The 16586-nt window shown below is 34.8% G+C and overlaps 1 protein-coding gene and 1 long non-coding RNA gene across 2 annotated transcripts; one reads left to right on the top strand and one right to left on the bottom strand.

Moving 5' to 3' along the window:
• Positions 1-2468: 2468 nt before the first annotated feature.
• On the bottom strand, positions 2469-11110 carry LOC121779740 (zinc finger protein BRUTUS-like). Its single transcript, XM_042177135.1, has 14 exons — positions 10729-11110; positions 8225-8434; positions 7473-7667; positions 7077-7393; positions 6742-6958; positions 6337-6505; positions 5021-6226; positions 4584-4755; positions 4248-4469; positions 4026-4163; positions 3553-3787; positions 3402-3461; positions 2868-2939; positions 2469-2788 (listed from the first exon to the last, which is right to left on the bottom strand). The coding sequence occupies exons 1-14, from the start codon at positions 10999-11001 to the stop codon at positions 2660-2662; spliced, it is 3615 nt and encodes a 1204-aa protein (XP_042033069.1). The 5' UTR covers positions 11002-11110; the 3' UTR covers positions 2469-2659.
• Positions 11111-11195: 85 nt separating this feature from the next.
• Positions 11196-11837, top strand: LOC121779742. The gene is made up of 2 exons (XR_006045927.1): positions 11196-11312; positions 11606-11837. It is a non-coding gene; the product is annotated as an uncharacterized LOC121779742 (long non-coding RNA).
• The last annotated feature ends 4749 nt before the right edge of the window (positions 11838-16586 follow it).

Genomic DNA, 16586 nt, shown 5'->3' with positions numbered 1-16586 from the left:
CTCCCCCGTCTCCTAAAAATAGAAACTATTTCCTTATTGGCCCGTCCCATTAAAAAATAGAAACTTTTTTATTTTAGGAAAGTTCTTTCTCTCTAATAAGGTGAGACTTATTATCCACTAACATACTCTTCTTTCTATCTCCTCTTTTTGCTTTACCAATTTTGCATTAAAACTTTTTGTCGTTTCAAATGTTGTTATTTTTAGGGGACGGATGAAGTATAATTTAATTTACTAGACAATACTACCTTCGTCTCACACAAGGAGTCACATTTGATGTGAGCACAAGTTTTAAGAAATGTATATTAAATAATAGTGGGTTGGAAAGTTAGTGGAATATGAAACTTACTTTTTTATATTGATTTTATAACAAAATGTGATTGAAGTTAGTAGAATGTAAGACCTACTTACCATTTATGGTAAAAGTTAAATATGACTCTTATAGTGGGATGGACCGAAATGACAAAATGCGACTCTTATTACGAGACAGAGGTAATACTACCTAAATTAGTATACCAAAACAGAAACGGCTCGTTTAAGTCGCGACGGAGAGTACTAAGTTGTCCACCATCTTTCTCATTCTCAATTTGTGCATACCTATGATTGAGCTTATTTTAATCTATACAAAATTTAACATGATATTAGTATATCTTTGCATCAAATATAAATTACTCTTCCCGTCCCATAAAAATATGCATTCTTTCATTTTTTTAGTCCATTCCACAAGAATATGCACTTTCTAATTTTAGAAATTCTTTTCACTTTAATGAGGTGGGACTCATTCTCCACTAACAATACTTTAAGGCCATGTTTGGTTGGCGGGAAAGTAAAGTTGACAAGAAATATGAATCCTGGGAAAATGAATCCCGGGAATATGATTTCTAATAACTTTACTTTCTCGTGTTTGGAAAATGTCAAGATTTGAAAATATATATTTGATTTAAACACTAAACAAAAAATATACTTATAATTTTTTATTTATAAAAAATAATAATACATATTATTTAATAAATTTTTAATTACGAATGATAATAATTATATTATTTTATTTATTATTACGATGGATAGTTTAAATATGGATTATACATCATAATATATAACAATATAATAATAAATAAGATTATTATTATTATTATCATTATATTTACTTAATTTTTAATTGAATAAATTTTATAATATAAAATTTCACTACAATTTTATTGTTAATTACTAAATTATAAATTAATAATTAGTATATTATTACATAATTATAACTATATTTAATTGTTTAATAAATTACTATTATTATTATGATAATAAAAATAAAAATAAATATTAATAATATAGTTATAATTATGATAATTTGAATTATAGTTATTTATTATCATGAAATTAAGTATGGTTTATACTTTTAAATTATTTTTAAAACATTGTAATAAATAATAACAATAATGATGATGATAATAATAATAATAATAATAATAATAAACTGTACTATATTGCATTAAATATGTAAGAATCCTAAAACTGGGAAAAAGAATACCTAAGAAAAGTTAGGATTCAGAATTCTGGAAAGTTGTACTAACTTTCCTTGTTTCAGGATTTTGATTACTTTCTCAGTTTGATTAAAAACGGAAACAAACACATGAATTTAAAATTTAAGGAATCAGATTACTTTCCCGGACAGAATCCTGGCAACCAAACATGATCTAATTACTTTTTCCCTTCACATCTATTTTACTTTATCAATTTTGCATTAAACCTCATGCCAAACAAACCCAAAGTGCATATTCTTTGAAGACGGAGGGAGTATAATTTTAATTTTTTTTTATTAAACTGTCAAACACATCACTTAAAAATATTATTAAATATCATGGTTATTACCCTAATCTGCCGTAACAACTAACAAGGATAGTTTACTAAACGAGTAAACTTTGTCCTATACAACACTTATTCATTTTTTTTCCAGTTTCAACTTATTCAATTTTTTATTTATGAGAAAACTCACAACTTCCATTTTTTACAAAAAAATATGCAATAAAGGCATATAACGTAATAATAAATGAGCAATTAATGTTGAGCCCATTCATATATCACATGCATATTTACAGTTAGCATTTTAAATTATAATTTCTTAAAGAGATAATTTTTTTGAATGAATAGTAAACTTTGTTCCACATATTGAATACTTATTCTAGTACAGTATTTGTTTCATTGATGAAAGAACTCAGATAACTTCCACTTTTATTCTACATATGCAACAAACTAATAATCCCTTGGTTTCTTAAAAATAGGAACTTTTGACAGACTAAATTTGAAAAGTTCCTATTTTGACATTGCACTATAAATACAAACACACAAATATACTCACTATAAGTATAATGCTTATATAGTTCATGTCTTTCAGTAGGAAATTGAACTGGATCTTTATCCATTTTATTATTCCAATCATGTTCATATCAACCAAGCAAAGTGCTCTTGACAAAGGGAAGTAGTAAGATTTTATCTATTACACGTATATATGGGAAAGAAGAGATACATAAGAAAAATGAAAAAAAAAGAAACAAAATTTTGTTCAAAATCATTGGAGTCCATTTACATGATGTGTATAGCCCACGTGGTACAACCAACCATTAATATACACAAAATGATTTCTGGGAAGAATAGAAAATTCCTTCTCTAGTTAAGTAGAACAATTATCCCTATCAACCTTGATTACTCTTGTATTATACGAACCACAGAAGCCACACTTGTGATACAGCCAATGAAACGGTGCGGTTCCTTTCCTATCGCAGTCGTTGCACAAGATGTCCTGCAGATCAAACACTCGTGTCTCGGATACATCGTGCAAAAGATCATGTAGAGAGAGAGAGAGAGAGAGAGAGACTCACCTGACACCCATCTCTATATTCTTCGGGGAGCACCTCCAAGGCCATTAAAGCGTCGAGCATTCCAAAGTAAACCTGGTGGGAGAGGCTTCTTAGTAAATAGAAAACCAAGCATACCTCACATACATATTGTCCGTACCAAAGTCTGCATATTCCCTGTCTCAGTTCCATATGTATAAAAGAAAGAAAAAGAAAACACATGGCACGAACGCATACAGTTCTACATCGACATCAGGTGAGTGGTCTAACATAGCTTGAAACATTGACCCGAAGCAGACAGGTGGTGGTGTGTTTTGGACTTATTACTGCACGACTATGCAACTTTCTCAAAAGACACAGGATACTATATAGTCACAGCCATCAATCTCTAAATAAACCATTAACATGTGTATGTAATGTGACTATGTGAGCACAGAAAAGTTTGGTGCATTTTGTGGGTGATTGGTCATACATGCAATATAATATAATCGGTCTAAACTCAATTTCACACATAATGTAAGCAAATAACTGCTTTAAATATGAAAAGTTTGTCCTCACCGACATGTCTCCCATCGACTTGCTGCAGATAGGACAGCTGTAGTGTGTACAAGCATACGCCTGGTGTGAATGAGAGAGAGTGATGAGTAGAGGCTCTAATTGTTTGTCGAAGAGAGAAATCGAAACCAGGAAACTATATCAAGGAACATACCTGGAAACAAGCAGAATGCATGTAATGACCACATGGAAGAGCCCTGACAGCCGTGCTTGATGTGAACAAAAAGTCGCAGCATATCGGGCAGTTGCTTTCAAGACCCTTCTCTCTGCATTTGTGGTCCTTTAGTTGCATCCCAAGGCAACAATTGCATGTCATGCAATGGAAAAAATCTATACCAAGACCTTTTCCAACACGGCACAAATTGCAGGATGGACAATGATAGACATCCCTGAAAAGCAAAAACCAGCAAAACTCGTTAACTCACCGAAGCAAGTTGTTATATCATTACAAAGTTACAAATAGATTTTTCATTTATCATCCAACTGGAGAAGTGGAGACAATTGTAAACAAACCCTATCCACATTTAATGGACTGATATGATCCTTTGAATTCCAACTAGCATGTAGAAACTAGAATATATTAAATAACAGACTACAAGAAGGAAACTAAAACTAATCAAAGCTCACCGTTCATCATCGAAGAACTTGCAGCTGCTGCAATAGTACTTTGCCATTGAAAGCCCGTTACAAGAAGGTGTCATGCAAACTGGTCCAACCGGCTGAATTTGTAAGCAATTCATACACAACATCTCTGATGTTGCCTTCCTGCAGATATATTAAATGCTAAGAATTACCTTTAAGAGTAGAAACACAATGTATAAACAATCTAGTCTGTTTTTTAGGAGGTACCTATCCATTGAATGGTCGCTCACTTCATCATGGCAGAACCTGCATGCAATGAGCTTTCCGCAACAAGCAGCACGCAGCTTACAGTTTCTTTTGTAATGCTCACATCCGAAGATTTGTTTCTCAGGATCACGATATGATGGGGTTCGTCCAAGTAAATCTTTATCATCATCAACTTCACTTGTTGTTGATTGTGAGAACTTCTGCTGATAAGCTATCCATTTACTAAATGAAAAGTTACAGTGATCTAAGTAAGTTGATGGCCTAAGTTAACCAACCAAAATGATAAAACTTCCAACAAAAAACCAAAACATTGAGATACTAGTTAGGTGGCGGCACCTGGTGATAAGGTTTTGAAGGAGATACGCTTTTCTTCTTGGATCCAGGGTTGGATCATGGGAGACTTTATGCATCTCTGATTCAAGCTCATTTTGGTTCATCCGGAAAATATCTTTCCACCCAGGCTTAAATGTATGATCACTTTGGTCCACAGATTCATGGGTATCAATTTCTGAAAAAAAGTGCACACAATACTTTAATAAAGTATCATCCAAGAAAATTGGTGACATACTCCTAGTAGCAAACACAATCATAAACCACAAGCATTGTTGCTTAATAGTATTCCTCCTTTCTGTAAGGGTGAAAAGACCAGAGTGAAGATCCCAATCCTCCCACCCCCCAACTAAAAGACAAAAAAAAGAAGATGAAGCAAACAAATACAATCATTAACTTAGTACGTAAAATTAAAACAGTAACTGAGTAATTTCCAGAGGTACCTTGGGAGATGTTATTTTCTGATGTGGATGCCTGTGACGATGCTGCAAGGGTCCCTCCCCACCATTCATCAAGCCATTCACTGAACATAGTGTTCTTAGTTGCATTCTTCCATGTGTTCACCATTTTGTTTTGCTCTTCCTGTGTAAGAGCAGATGTTACCCAAGGCAGCATTGATTGAAGCACCTCAGCTCCTGTTGTTCCAATAATGCGACCAACAAGCTTATCTTGTTCCTCAACAGAAAAATGCCGGTCAAACAATGGCCAAAGCTCAACCTCTTCACGCCGGACATGATGATCTAATGTTACTTTAATGGATTTGCACATGCCCTGAATCTTTGTAGCCAGCTCATTGTACTTTTTTAAATGATCAATACTACTCAAAGAACCCAATAAACTTTCACTCAAATTGCCACTAGCAGCTTTTGCTCTCAAATTCCCATGAAGTTGGGAGAGCTCTGCCAGTGCAGATGAGATATCCTCAAACAATTCTTCTTCCTGTTTGTGGTCCAACGTGTAAGAATGACTAACATTGTGAAGAGTTTCCTTTGATTCCAAGGCAGGAAAGACAATCTCATCCTCTGCATTACTATGTGCTCTATACAAACCCCATAGAAGACGGAATCTACCAGTAAACTGTCTCAGGAAAGTTTCATCACAATCACCTAGTTTTCCAGATTCAATATCTAGATATTCCAAATCTTTCCGGATTGCTTTGTGAAATTTAAAAATATTATCAATTGGCCTTGAATGGCCTTTTATACTGGAACTATTATCCGTTTCCCAGTTAAAAAGACTGTAGTTGAGAGAAGGAGCACTTGGCCCAAAAGATAATGAGCGTAGAAATTTCACTGTGGCTAGAGAACTCATTCCTAGACTATTGCTATTCACTCCTAGGCCAGGAACACAACAAGACTGATTAGAAGCTTTTGGAGATTCTGTCTTTGAAACAGTGCAAATATTATTTTCAACTGAACAAACTAAGTTTGCCTGATCAATTGACTTCTCACATGTTTGGCCACAGGTTGTAGTGGAAGAACTTGCACAGGCACAGTTACGACAAGATCTGCTAGAATGCTCTTGTGTTTCTCCAGTCTCCTTGGCAAGATAACAACCAATTGCACTAGAAGACAAACAGATTTCCCTAGGATAACCCTTGCATGCCCAGCCAGTAAACAATGTAACTAAAGCAGTGTCAGATGCTGGAGCTGCACAATAACATCATTTGCTTAGAAGAAATAAAAAGCATCAAGTGTTGGAAAATGAAATAAACTGATGAAAAGTTCAAAGTGTTCAGAAGAGGGACTTCAAGTTGTACCTGCCATGTGCATGTTACAAAGAAAGCATCGAGCTTCCTCTTCACTCAATGAACCAACCAACCATGGTAAGACAGACTCAATCAACCTGAGCGGCATCACACATAAGCTCTGGTAAAGAAGTTTGCGCTGTCGTTCACGGCTGAAATTCTTCCTTGCAAGTGGAAGTACCTGCAATCTAACTCATTGAGACATCTAAAAGCACTGAAATGAAGTATCATTAACATTTGAATGTATGAAACCAGTCTTTTATGGATGATAGCCAGCCTCTTCATCAATGCATCTTATGCACACTTATAGAATTTATGATTAGCACTCTTTCTTGATAAGATAAATGACCTTTGTGCCAATGTATACAAGTACATGAAGAAATATAAAACAGAAACAACTGAGCATAAATCACATACCAGTTTTTCCTCATTCAGAAAATGCTTCTTTATCATCTCCATTATGTGATCAGCTTGGGAGCATAGTTCAGAATAAAATTCAACACATGAGTTAGCTCCAGCACTTTCAATACTTTCTATTAAGCATCGAAATTTTTCAAATTCACTTTCTTCTGCTGCATGCTCCTCGACAAATGATAATTCTACAGCAGGGAATATAACTTTGTCCTCAGCAATGCTGCAGTAAATGCAAATAAATTTAACCCGCCATTCAGTAAAGGAACAATGTCCAGGGAAGTACCCAAAAAAGCATTTGGACTGCATAAATCTAGTCTAAATGAGAGGGAATATAGTACCTGTGGAAAATACAGACTTCAGCTATAAATTGAAGCCTTCTGTTGAAGGCAGATAGATCAGAAAAATCTCCAGTGAACTTTATACATCGAGCTGCTTCAGCGATATCAATCAATTCCTTCTGGATAGCTTTATGCCAATGCAATATATCATCCACTGGATGGTATTGCGAAGACCTTATAACACTACAGTCAGATGGCAGAAGATCTCTTTTTTCAGTCAAAGGGGATGCATGAGAGCTACTGGAGAGCCTGGGATCATCCTCAGAACGTTTACGCTTGTTGCAAACACTTACCCCATCCATCCAATTAAAAATAATCTTCAATGGCATAAAGAGAAGTCAGGAAACAAAGACTAGAAAGTCATTTCTCTCTGTGTTTCTAACCAAACTATCTAACCTGTTGAAGCAGTCTTTCATCTGGAATTATTCTGTGCAAGCATTTACGCATATCCAGCCTTTCATCTGGAGAAATGGATGACGAAAGCCATGGCAGAAATTCTGCCATCATATTTACAGGAATGCTACACAAGAACTGCCAAACTAATGATGCCTGCTCCTCAAATGAGAACTTTTCACTAAGTAAGGGGAATACCTGCCAAATGGAAAACAACTCTGTAATGCATCAGGTTAAGATGATGAAAGCATTGCCTGAATTTTAATCCCAGGCATATCAGAAGTACAAAGGCATCTTTTTCTACTCTTAAGTATATCATTTGTAGTCCTGGATGAAATGGTTCTGGCCAAGTAATAAATATCTTAATATTGGCCTGGTGTATATAATATGGCAGTAACAACCTAGCTGAATTCCATTTCTCATTTTTATTGCACGCAGAAAAGTAGCTTAGGATAAGCAGATTCTGTGAAGAAGCGTAGCCTATCTTAAGTATAAAACGATAACTGGAGATCTAGCTCCATTCGACAAATCACAAATGGGATGGACAACTTACACCTGACATGCAGCAGTAATGCAATTGAGTTATTGCTGATCCAGCAAAGCACCAAAGGCAACGATGTGCAGCCATATGGATATATTTTTTACTATCTAATATTATCTGTATATTTCTTTGTGATAAGCATGATTTTCTGTCGTCGTCAGACAAGGAAAAGGGGCTGGGGAAGAAAGAAAAAGAAGAATGACCAAAACTGAACCTGCTCCTCTTCCTTAGACATGTGCTGACTAATTGATGTTTGAAGTGCTCCTGTACAAGATGCCAACTCTCTTTTGTAGCTTTCCTCATTTTCCATATCATTCCCTAACAATGTAAACAACTGATCAAAAAGCACACTTTCACCCTCATGTTCGAGAGAATAAGTCCGTGCCACATTCTTCACGCGGATGTCAAGGGCAGGAAATATAACCTGTCATTAATATATGAAAGACTTTTTAGTCGTTAGGTTGCATACTCCAAACAGTTGTATGAGCAATCAAGGAGAATATCAATAACCAATCTTTGATCATTGCAACTACTATTGACGAAGCTACACAGAAACTAAACATTGATTTACCGAATATGTCCGATACCTGATAGAGATCAAGCTAATGATCTCCATTATCTCTTGAGATTATTTTCATTATTATGGAGATTGTTGAAGATTACAATTGATAGAGATCAAGCTAATGATCTCCATTATCTCTTGAGATTATTTTCATTATTATGGAGATTGTTGAAAGGTTACTTTAAATGTTGAGGATTTGTTTCTTTGTTTATCTACAGGTTGATCCTTATAAATAGCTCATCTTTAGAAGAACTAGATATCTCGGAAAATAAAGTGTATTAGGACGGTATCAACCGTAGGCCTCTTCGGAGGATTATCTTGGCCTCTTTGGAGGATTGTTCTTCTTTTATATTGAATTTCAGTTATTGTTTTACTTCCGCCTTTAACTCCATATCAATTTGGTGCGGTGAACGTGGATCGCATCATGGTGAACACTCAGAGCACTGAAGAACGTCTTGGCAGATTGGAGAAGGCGGTCGTGAACATCAAAGTGCAAATGAGCACATTCGAAGCCCGGATCTCTAACTGTATCAATGATGCCTTGGCACCGTTCTTGCAGAATCTGCAGTCTCGTGGCTTCATTCGGTAGCGCAGGCAACAAATCACATTCACTTTAGATGATCAACCTTTATCTCACACCAACAATACCAAGTCCCACAACTTCAACACTGAGCCACCGCCGCCCCTACTTCCTCTTGCACCTAATCCGCCCCCAACCAGCCCCCTTGTGCAGAAGATACAACCAGTCCAGCAACCCGTGACTCTCCCACGTTTGGATGCACCATCCATTCCTGCAAATCAGCATCTCCATAAGTAGCCCATCACCCAACCTAATTTTGCACTTTCACCATCCATTTCACAATCAAAAATTGCTTGCACTCTCTCCACCCCTCACTGTACGTCCAGTTGGGGCAGGCCATCTCTCTTCACTCATGTTTTCCTCTCCCAATTCCACATGTGCATTCAGTGAAGCTAGTTGTAGGCGTACGACAACCAAACATCTTGAGTATGAATGGCTACTTGCAAGCCCAACAACAAGGATATCCAAGCAATGCATTAATGTTGTTGGTCGTTCTCTATTGTTTGGCAATCTGGATTCTCTTCGAAAGCACGAGTACGAGCCTCCACCGATCAAAGCAATGTGTTTATGTTTCAACTCCAGCCTTGTGGGCAAGGCTGTTTTGACAGCGAGGCAATTGATAGAGATCAAGCTAATGATCTCCATTATCTCTTGAGATTATTTTCATTATTATGGAGATTGTTGAAGATTACAATTGATAGAGATCAAGCTAATGATCTCCATTATCTCTTGAGATTATTTTCATTATTATGGAGATTGTTGAAAGGTTACTTTAAATGTTGAGGATTTGTTTCTTTGTTTATCTACAGGTTGATCCTTATAAATAGCTCCTCTTTAGAAGAACTAGATATCTCGGAAAATAAAGTGTATTAGGACGGTATCAACCGTAGGCCTCTTCGGAGGATTATTTTGGCCTCTTTGGAGGATTGTTCTTCTTTTATATTGAATTTCAGTTCTTGTTTTACTTCCGCCTTTAAGTCCATATCAATACCACAGTTTCCGGAAGAAACATAGTTAATCAACTTATTTTCCTTAGCCATGAGATATAGTGGCACATAATGAAACCATGTGAAACTTCAACAAGCATATTGCACCACTCTAAAGAGGCATGTTCACAATTTTGTGCCAGCAGATACTTCTCCAACTTGCATTTAAGCAACAAAGTTTCTTAGAATCGAAATCAGCAATCACAGTTAAAAGCTTGACGAAGAAGAGCAGATACAGGTTTAGCTGCCTGTGATTCAAAATTCCAGAGATTTAGTATTTTTTTCTAAATTTAACAACACTTAGCCGTAAGTTCTTCATTTCGCCAAATCAGAAACTAGACCTATTAATTAATCCACTAAAACGTAAACAAGTAACACTAAATAAAAGCACACTATGCAACAAGAATAAAATTAAACAAAAAATAGGCAGGTACCTAAATTCTAGATATTTTCATCCGAAACGCTTTATACAGCTGAGTTATACTCATACCAACCAAATGCACAACACGATCAACTAAAATCAACCAAATAATCATCCAATTCGGAGACGCAGCAAACATCCAAACGGAAAAAATAAATTCAGCACATACCTCGTCCTCGGCATTGCAATGGTGCTTGTAAATTGACCTTAAGAAATGACACTTCTTCATCAATTGCTTGATGTCTCCGCCGCTTCCATTAGTCGCCAAAGCCAGGGCAGTCCGGTGAAGGCCGTCCAGCTCTGCTCGAATCGCCTTGTGGAAAAACAGGAAGATCCTGATCGGAGACGACAGCCTCAGCGTGGCCGCCGTCCGGCCGGTCTGATCCACCGGCGCGGCCGCCATCACCGAAACGCCGCCGTTCTGTATCTCCGGTGTCGCCATCTATTCATACAGCAAGAGGGAAAAAACAAACTCCCTTTTATTTAGGAATTTTCTCACAGCTTCGTTAAGTTTTTTCTCTCTCTATAGAAATTCTCTTTTTTAGTAATAATTTTTCATTTTACCTGAAGATAAAATTAGAGAAGCGTGGGATCAATTTAAATGGATAAAGGGGGAGGCAATCAGTAGTTGGACACGTGGCGATGGATATTCAAGGGATGGTGACGTGGCGGTAGTGGGACACGTCAGCGGAAGTGATGTGAGCCGCGGTGATGCATGGCACGTGAGGGCCAATGGCTGATTGTGTGCGATGAGTGAGTTGCGATTCTTTCATTTTCATTGTATGAAAGTTGTGATTTTAATTCTTGAATTCATGGAAGTTGCGATTTTGTGCTTTCTCACTTGGATGGATGCATCTTTTGACAAATTTAACAAGAAGATATGGACATTCATTTTTTCTATCTGATTTCGTGATCTATATGGTGGATTAGAAACGAGGTGGTTTTCCAAAATTTTGAAATAAATTAAGATGTTGAAAGAAGACTTATTCTGTGGAGACTCGACTCATGGATTAAAAGGTGGTGTCCGAACTTTCCTTTCTTACCAGGAAAATGTGTGACGAGCTGGTCAAAGCTAGAAGATGGTCTGAAATTATCGAAGAATCAATACCACTTGCCAAATGTTATAAAGGTGAATTTCATCTCGCCTCTTTTGCCATCTTTTGCTTACGGCTGGGATAGTTCTTGGCTTTTGGGGTGGTGTTGCTTTTGCCTCTTTGTTGCATTCTTTGTTGACGGAAGGTGTGTTGATCGTTAAAATGACTTTTGCATTATTTTACATTTTGCTATTTTTTTCACTCCTAGCTAAATGGCCATTAACTTAATTATGAGGTGTTCGGTTTTGCAAGATTGTATCATCGATTAAATTTGTAGTGTGTTTGGTTCATGAGATTCAATCCCACAATTCAATCATAGATGGATAATTATGTGATAATTAGTCATAGCTAATCTCCTATGACTAAAATAATCTCACGGCTCAATCCTAGATTGTATCTTGATATTATTTTATCTAGGAAACCGAACACAACCTATACGTAGACGGCAACATTATTTGCTTAAATACATTCTCTTTGGCAATAGCAATTGTTTGTGTATTATGCCGGCATTCGGATACACTCGATACTCAATATTCAAAAATTCAAAATACCCGACTCTAAACATGATCCCAACATTTTACGGATCAATACTAATAGAATGATATTATTCTAAAATTAAGTACTGATTTTTATCTACTTTGACAGACAATATTCACAACTCATCTACTCAAATCATTTCTACAGTAGAAATGAATTATTTCATATTTAATTCTGTAGGAAAGATTACTATGTTTTATTTAGACCAGTCACATTCGAATATACGTTGTTTTGGATGATTCGTCCCCTTAATTTGTGGAATTATTAATTATATTTTACGCATATGTCATGCATTTGGACTTGTAAAGTGACGTGTGATTTATAATTAAATGTGTTGAAAATCAGCATAATCTACCAACACAGGATTGTGTTTATTTATAATAAAAGCAAAAAGGGAGTAAGCAAAACAGAACTTGATGTCTTCTAGTATGAAATCTCTGATCTTGTTTTATGATATTCCTTTGAATACTTTAGAATATTTGTAATATAAAAAAATTTCCTGTCCCATTAGACGTGGTACAACTTTTGATTTAATAATGTATACTATAATTTTAAAATTGTTACCTAATTAAGTCTAAGATGCTTGAGGTTATATATGATTCGGATATTTATCTGTATTTCTTTAACATAACTGACATTGGAAACTTTGATAGAAAAGGTAGTGACAAAAAATCATTTTTGAAGATCATACAAAATAATGTGTTTGATTAGTTTTATCGCTTGTTGCAAAATAATGAGACTTATTCACAGTAGATCATACAAATTCTGTTTGTCAACTACTCCTATAAAAAAAACGAAAAAACACATGTTTGGGGATAAAAAAAACTAAATAGCCCTTAATTTTTAAATATACTCAAAGCTCTAATCATCAAAACAAGAAAAATAAATATACATACACTCATAATTATAGTAGAAAAGTAAAGGGGATAATTGCCTACAAAAATAAATATACATACACTCATAATATACATACACTCTTAGAGCATCCACAGTGGTCGGCAGGCAAGCAATAGCCCAGCCATGCCACATCAGCAGCACTAAATTCCTCATGCCATATTAGCTGGACAAGTAACTGGACAAGCAACTGGACAAGCAATAGCCCAACCACAGCCTTGCCACATCATCAGCACTAAAAATAAATAATTAACAATCACACAAAATACGGAATTAAATTCATGCCACATATACGGGAAAATTCGATAATTTTATTTAAATTAAAAAAAGGTACATAATTTAACAAAATTACATAATAAAAAAAATTACATAATTTAACAAAATTACATAATAAAAAAAACCTATCGTCGTGCAATCTTCCGCGTCCACAACTCTTCAATTAAATCCTTTTGGAGTCGAATATGAGCATCCACTTGGTGCATGTCGGCATGTGCCTGGAGGCGGCCGGCTTCATCGTGAGGTACCCCGCTTTGTACGTTAAAACAAGTGGTGCGAATGAAAATGTCGTGCAAATCGCGTATATATAGTGTTTCGAAAATTAAAAAAAAAATTCGCTCGCCGGTTCCTCACCGATCGGGAGGCTGCAATAGCGGCGAGCCGATCTGCGAGCGCCCGGGAATCGGCGTAGCCTCGCCGAAATTCTCGCCGATTTGGCGCTCGCCGGCTGCAATAGTAAGCGAGCTGTTCGGCGAGCGCCAAAAATCGGCGAGCCGCTGGCTTGCCGACCACTGGAGATGCTCTAAGAATGGATATTTCTAATTTGTTCCATATCTTTCAAAATTTGAATGACAAATTACAAAGTTTCAAAATGCATCAATTGATTTATTTGACCAAATTTGTTTTGTTTCAATTTTTTTAAAAATTTACTAGGCTGCTGAAATGATATCATTTAGTTGTCCATGTCATCACATTAATATATACTACATGTCTTATATGTGTGTCAACTCAAGTATTGCATTTATTAAACAAAATCATATTGTGAGGTACGTAATTGAAACTCCATAATTTATTATTCAGATTTTAAAAAATTCGAGACAAATTAAAACTTGACAAAACTTCGTAATTTTACATGCAATTAATCTAGAGATTTCTATTGATAATCATTTACCGACATTAATTTTCTTAGATATTGCTATAAGACAAAAAAGGGTACTCAAAATTAATTGTAATAGAACCATTTGTCTAAGCTGTAATGATGTGTATCACTTGTTAATGACAAAGTGTTGGTAGACTTTTCCATTAAATCTTATAAAGTGCGTTGATCTACAAATCCTCAATTTTTCAGAATGCGGCCATGGACTACACATTAATATTTTTTTATTTTCATTGTAAACCTCAATTGTTCATATAAAATACCCTTAAATTTGGATAAGTTCTCCACCAAAAAAGTCCTAAATTCTTACCTAAATATGGGCAAGTACAAAGTATTTACCACACTAATACTAGTATGATCCACGCTCTAGTGTTTAAATTACCGAAAGGAATCCAACAAATCTATTAAAAAAATTATTGATTGAAGAATAATGCATCACACAATAATTTATTAGCCTTTAGGTTCATGTATGAAGCATTGAGTCACTTCCAGGCTTCTAGACTCTACAATTCACCCTATTTTAAATTATTTTTAAAGCCTAAGTTAAAAGTAAAAGGTTCTTGCATAGTTTAATTAAGTGTATTTATTTGGAGATTAGGTTTAGGATTTTTGAGGTGTAATGACAAAGATTACATAATACTACTACTAATCATTACTAATATTTATATAATTATATTTATAAGGCCAACAAATCAATTTTCAATATTTATTGTATATCTATATCAAATAAAATTGTTATGTCTCTCTAATATAACCATTTTAAACATATGCTAATACAACACATGTACATGTGCCGTGCTAGTTTTGTATTAGTACACGTATATATGATTTATTGTTCCAAAAATTATCATTTGATGATGTATGTTGGAAATTATAAATATTAGATTAAAATAAAATATTTTAAAGTATATTAATTGGGAGAACAATCTGGTGCGACCCATGCATGAGTTGAAAACACTTTCAACTATTCTAACATCCATGTTTGTTACAAGTTACAACTATTACAACTATACTCTTCTTTTTAATTTAGTACACATTGATTTGTTATTTTTTTATATAGCATTTTGTGTTTAGATTTAAATTATAATTGGACAAAAAAAATCTCATCAATTATTCATTATTCACCAAAATTGGGAGTCTTGGAGTAATTTGATTATCTTGATTGGGTGTTCTGTCCAGGGTTAAGTACTTCAAAACATGTCCATCTTCATAAAAATAAAATTAAGATAAATATTACTTGTAGCTTTACATAATATAGCTATCTAACGTATCCTTAGGGATGTTCGGTTTGCAAGATTGTATTCAAGATTAAATTTGTATTGTGTTTGGTTCATGAGATTCAAACCTACAACTCAATCCTAGATGGATAATCATAGGATAATTAGTCATAGCTAACCCCCTATGACTAAAATAATCTCACAACTCAATCCTGAATTATATCTTGGTATTATTTTATCTTGGCAACCGAACACCACCTTAATGTATTACGTTAGGATTATGGTTAAAGATAATCACCAACCACGATACACTAAAATCGACTATTCAGCTTTAGCAAGGTCATATGTAATTACTAAATTTTGTTAGTATTTGGATTCTATTCTGAAATCTTAACTTTTTAGTAAATTTTAACACGCTAGACTGTCTCGCACAAGACTCTCTCAATTTATGTTTATAATTTTGGAACACTCCACTTATAGTGCCAGAGACAAAAACAATATAATGATTTTTGTGAGTGCCCCAAGTCTGAATTCCACTGTCCAAGTATTATATTAGCCCACATTCTTCAATTTAAAATGTTATTTTTAGTGCTCAAAATTGAAAATTAGCACCATTTCTCAATTTTAAACATAAATCATTAAAATAATTAGTTTTAGGCTTTTAGTTCTTATCAAATAAGGGAGTTAGGTTATTACATGATGAGTAACTTTAAGCAATAGTGCCTCCGAAATTGACCCACCAACTACACATGCAATTTTCAATATTAAAGACAATGAAGATGTTTTTATTAGCTAAGCATCAATAATAGGTTCTCATTTATCTTATGATTTCAGCGGTTTTCGGACCCTTAAAAGCGTTTTATCAACTAAATCGTGCTTCATCATCATAAATATATGGATATATTGTTTTCATTGTGTTAGAACATTATTTCTACTTTTTATGAGTCAATAATGTACACAAATTGGCAGCTATTGTGTAGGGTGAGAGGTCAAATTATGTTGATAGAAGAAATGCATGGACATAATTGCATCAACTTTAACATCTTTTCATGTTTTCAGACAAACACAAATGATCATTTGTAAATGGTACACCAAAATTATGTCAACATTTTACCAAAGATGAGATGAAAAG

This window comes from Salvia splendens, chromosome 19 (genome assembly GCF_004379255.2).
Source record: "Salvia splendens isolate huo1 chromosome 19, SspV2, whole genome shotgun sequence".
NCBI classification, from domain to species: Eukaryota; Viridiplantae; Streptophyta; class Magnoliopsida; order Lamiales; family Lamiaceae; genus Salvia; species Salvia splendens.
This window is presented reverse-complemented; position numbering and strand designations above follow the sequence as displayed.

Excerpts from the sequence above, each read along its gene's own strand:
- LOC121779740 (XM_042177135.1), bottom strand. The coding sequence starts at position 11,001 with ATGGCGACACCGGAGATACAGAACGGCGGCGTTTCGGTGATGGCGGCC. Across the intron at positions 3,462-3,552 it reads TGCATTCTGCTTGTTTCCAG|GCGTATGCTTGTACACACTA; the intron begins GTATGTTCCTTG and ends CATTCACACCAG. Across the intron at positions 2,940-3,401 it reads AGTCGATGGGAGACATGTCG|GTTTACTTTGGAATGCTCGA; the intron begins GTGAGGACAAAC and ends CTCTCCCACCAG.